We start from the raw sequence: 3,667 nt of genomic DNA, 5'->3' as shown, positions 1-3,667 counted from the left end.
TTACAGATTATCTGCCCCGAGGGAATTAAAGATTAATCACAGGCAATTGTCATATATTTAGAGTACTGCTGAATGTGATGTGAAACGACAGTGTGCTATTTATGTATCAGATGGTGAGAGTATAGCTGAATTGGTCGTAAAATGATGAGTAAAGTAACTGAAACGGACGTCATATATTCACAACCCGTTTCTAAGAACAGCTTCAAATGCTCTTCTGTGGAGTTGTGAGGTGAGGTGAAATAGAGTGTAGCGGCGCATTCAAGATCATTGAACAGGTATGGATGTATTGGTCCTAGGCAGACTGTATCGACCATTGGCAGAATGTATCTGCCCTAGTCGGGATGTATCGTCCTGTGGCAGGATGTATCGACCCTCGGCAGGATGTATTGGCCCTTGGCAGGATGTATTGGTCCTAGGCAGACTGTATCGACCATTGGCAGAATGTATCGGCCCTAGTCGGGATGTATTGACCCTCAGCAGGATGTATTGGCCCTTGGTAGGATGTATTAGTCCTAGGCAGACTGTATCGACCATTGGCAGAATGTATCGGCCCTAGTCGGGATGTATCGACCCGTGGCAGGATGTATCGACCCTCAGCAGGATGTATTGGCCCTTGGCAGGATGTATTGGTCCTAGGCAGACTGTAATAACCATCGGCAGGATGTATCGGCCCTAGGTAGGGTGTATCGACCCGTGGCAGACTGTATCGACCATCGGCTGGATGTATTGGCCCTCGGCAGGTTGTATCGGCCAACGGCAGGATGTATTGGCCAACGGCAGGATGTATTGGCCAAAGGCAGGGTGTATCGGCCCTAGGCAGGATGCATCGACCATCGGCAGGATGTATCGGTCCTATGCAGGCTGTATTGACCCTTGGCAGTATGTATCGGCCCGCGGCAGGCTGTATTGGCCCAAGGCAGGATGTATTGGCCCTCGGCTGGATGCATTCGCCAACGGCAGGGAGTATCGACACTCGGAAGGATGTATCGGTCCTAGGCAGGATGTTTCGGTCCTAGACAGGCTGTTTTGACCCTTGGCAGTATGTATCGTCCATCGGCAGGCTGTATTGTCCTTCGGCTGGCTGTATTGTCCCTCGGCTGGCCGTATTGTTCCTCGGCTGGCCGTATTGTCCTTCGGCTGGCTGTATTGTTCCTCGGCTGGCCGTATTGTCCTTCGGCTGGATGTATTGTCCCTCGGCTGGCCGTATTGTTCCTCGGCTGGCCGTATTGTCCTTCGGCTGGCTGTATTGTTCCTCGGCTGGCTGTTTTGTCCCTCGGCTGGCTGTATTGTATTGGCCCTTGGCTGGCTGTATTGACCCTCGGGAAACTTCTGCCCCCAACTGGCTGTTTTCGCTGGCTGTATTGGCCCTCAGCTGGCTGTATTGGCCCTCAGCTGGCTGTATTGGACCTCAGTTGGCTGTATTGGCACTCAGCTGGCTGTATTGTCCCTCAGCTGACTGTATTGTCCCTCGGCTGGCTGTATTGTCCCTTGGCAGGATTTATCGGCCATAGGTAGGGATAGGGTGTATCGACCCGTGGCAGACTGTATCGACCCTCGGCAGGATGTATTGGCCCAAGGCAGGATGTATTGGCCCAAGACAGACTGTATCGACCATCGGCAGGATGTATCGGTCCTATGCAGGCTGTATTGACCCTTGGCAGTATGTATCGGCCCGCGGCAGGCTGTATTGGCCCAAGGCAGGATGTATTCACCCTCGGCTGGATGTATTCGCCAACGGCAGGGAGTATCGACACTCGGAAGGATGTATCGGTCCTAGGCAGGATGTTTCGGTCCTAGACAGGCTGTATTGACCCTCGGCAGTATGTATCGTCCCGCGGCAGGCTGTATTGGCCCTCGGCTGGCCGTATTGTCCTCCGGCTGGCTGTATTGTTCCTTGGCTGGCCGTATTGTCCTTCGGATGGCTGTATTGTTCCTCGGCTGGAAGTATTGTCCTTCGGCTGGCTGTATTTTTCCTCGGCTGGCTGTTTTGTCCCTCTGCTGGCTGTATTGTATTGGCCCCCGGCTGGCTGTATTGACCCTCGGGAAACTACTGGCCCTCGACTGGCTGTTTTCGCTGGCTGTATTGTCCCTTGGCTGGCTGTATTTTCCCTTGGCTGCCTGTATTGGCCCTCAGCTGGCTGTATTGGCCCTCAGCTGGATGGATTGGACCTCAGCTTGCTGTATTGACCCTCAGCTGGCTGTATTGGCCCTCAGCTGACTGGATTGGCCCTTTAGGAATATTTTTAAACTTATAAGATATCTCATGTTGTGTCAGCAATTCTAATCGGAAAGAAACATACCGTTTATCAGGTAGGCAAACATTTTTAAATCTTGCTGTAATAAGGTATACATAGGAAGGTATTCTAACTAGGCTGTCCTTTCTAATCTGGGGCGGTCGAAAAGCCAAGTTATTAAAGCGTTCGAACGTCAAGCCAAAAACACGGGTTAATTCCCGACATGGGTACAATGTGTGAAGCCCATTTCTGGTGTCCCCCGCCGTGATATTGCTGGAATATTGTTTAAAACGGCGAAAAACTATACTCACTCACTCACTTTCTAATCTCATAAATTAAACATTGCTTGTTACAGGTAAGGCCAATAGGCTACATTGCAATTAAGTTTGAGTATTCTAAAAATATAAGCTAATTTGATAGGGAGATAAATGTGAGAAAAAATCACATAATTGTATTGTTGAAACACAAGTTTATTAAATGATCTTTTTTTAATAATTCCCTCACGGTGATAAATCCGGGTGTTGACCAAAGGGTTGATTTGGGTCGGCCATCCAGGAAAGTAGAGTCATGGTCAGTCTCGTCTATTGTTGTCCTCCAGAAGTAGTTTTGCAACTCTTGTGTCTGTATAATAAACATAATAATAACTTATTAATTTGTTTCGTAGAAAATATTGTTTCACGAGATGGTTTAGTAAAATATAGAGATGCACTGTAGGCTATTTAATCAGCTGGCTAATGAGAGACATCATTATGAAATTGTAAACCGAACTCAGGTAACCATGGTAATCAGTTATTTTCGATTTGTTCAATGATGGTTATATACCTTTGTTACCTTGTAATGAAATACACTAAGCGGCAAAAGAAAGTATAGGTTGGCAATTTGTAATTTTCATAACAGCGATAACTAGTGGAACGTGGGTATTGGGAATATGACTGCCCAGGAACAGATACCAAAAACACCTCACCCGAACGCGCCACCTTTGACGGCGCTCGTGCGGTGCCAAAAAAATGGTGAAACGCCTATGGCATAAACTGAACGTGCATGTCAGCTGTATAAATGCGTTCGTCTGCAGGGTATAACCACACATGATGAAAGCACACAAAGGAAATGCCACGACTGTCACAGGAGCAGAGAGGGAGAGTCATCGGTATGGCCGAAATAAGGGCAACAGAGGTCAAAATTTCCAGAAGGTTTGGTTGTACACCATTGACAGTAGCCAGGCTGATTCAACGGTACAGGCAGACAGGGAGGACACAGGAAAGGCCTAGAACAGGACGACCCCGAGTGACAACACCACTGGAAGACGGTCAGATACGGCTCATTCACCTGCGAAACAGATTGGTAACGGCGACGACGACGGCAGCAACAGCGTTGGGACATCCCATTAGCCAACATACAGTACTACGACGACTTCGTGCTGCTGGAATCCGAGC

At 48.7% G+C, this 3,667-nt stretch overlaps 1 protein-coding gene across 1 annotated transcript; it reads right to left on the bottom strand.

Moving 5' to 3' along the window:
* Positions 1–1,012: 1,012 nt before the first annotated feature.
* LOC139461305 (paternally-expressed gene 3 protein-like) lies at positions 1,013–2,870 on the bottom strand. Its single transcript, XM_071242930.1, has 3 exons — positions 2,739–2,870; positions 1,813–2,118; positions 1,013–1,396 (listed from the first exon to the last, which is right to left on the bottom strand). Exons 1-3 carry the CDS (start codon positions 2,868–2,870, stop codon positions 1,013–1,015), a joined length of 822 nt encoding a protein of 273 aa, XP_071099031.1.
* Between the last annotated feature and the right edge of the window lie 797 nt (positions 2,871–3,667).

The sequence above is a fragment of the Haliotis cracherodii genome, unplaced genomic scaffold, assembly GCF_022045235.1.
Source record: "Haliotis cracherodii isolate W230 unplaced genomic scaffold, xgHalCrac1.p SCAF_14, whole genome shotgun sequence".
NCBI classification, from domain to species: Eukaryota; Metazoa; Mollusca; class Gastropoda; order Lepetellida; family Haliotidae; genus Haliotis; species Haliotis cracherodii.
The sequence above is the reverse complement of the archived record's forward strand: the minus strand, read 5'-3'. Positions and strand labels throughout refer to the sequence as shown.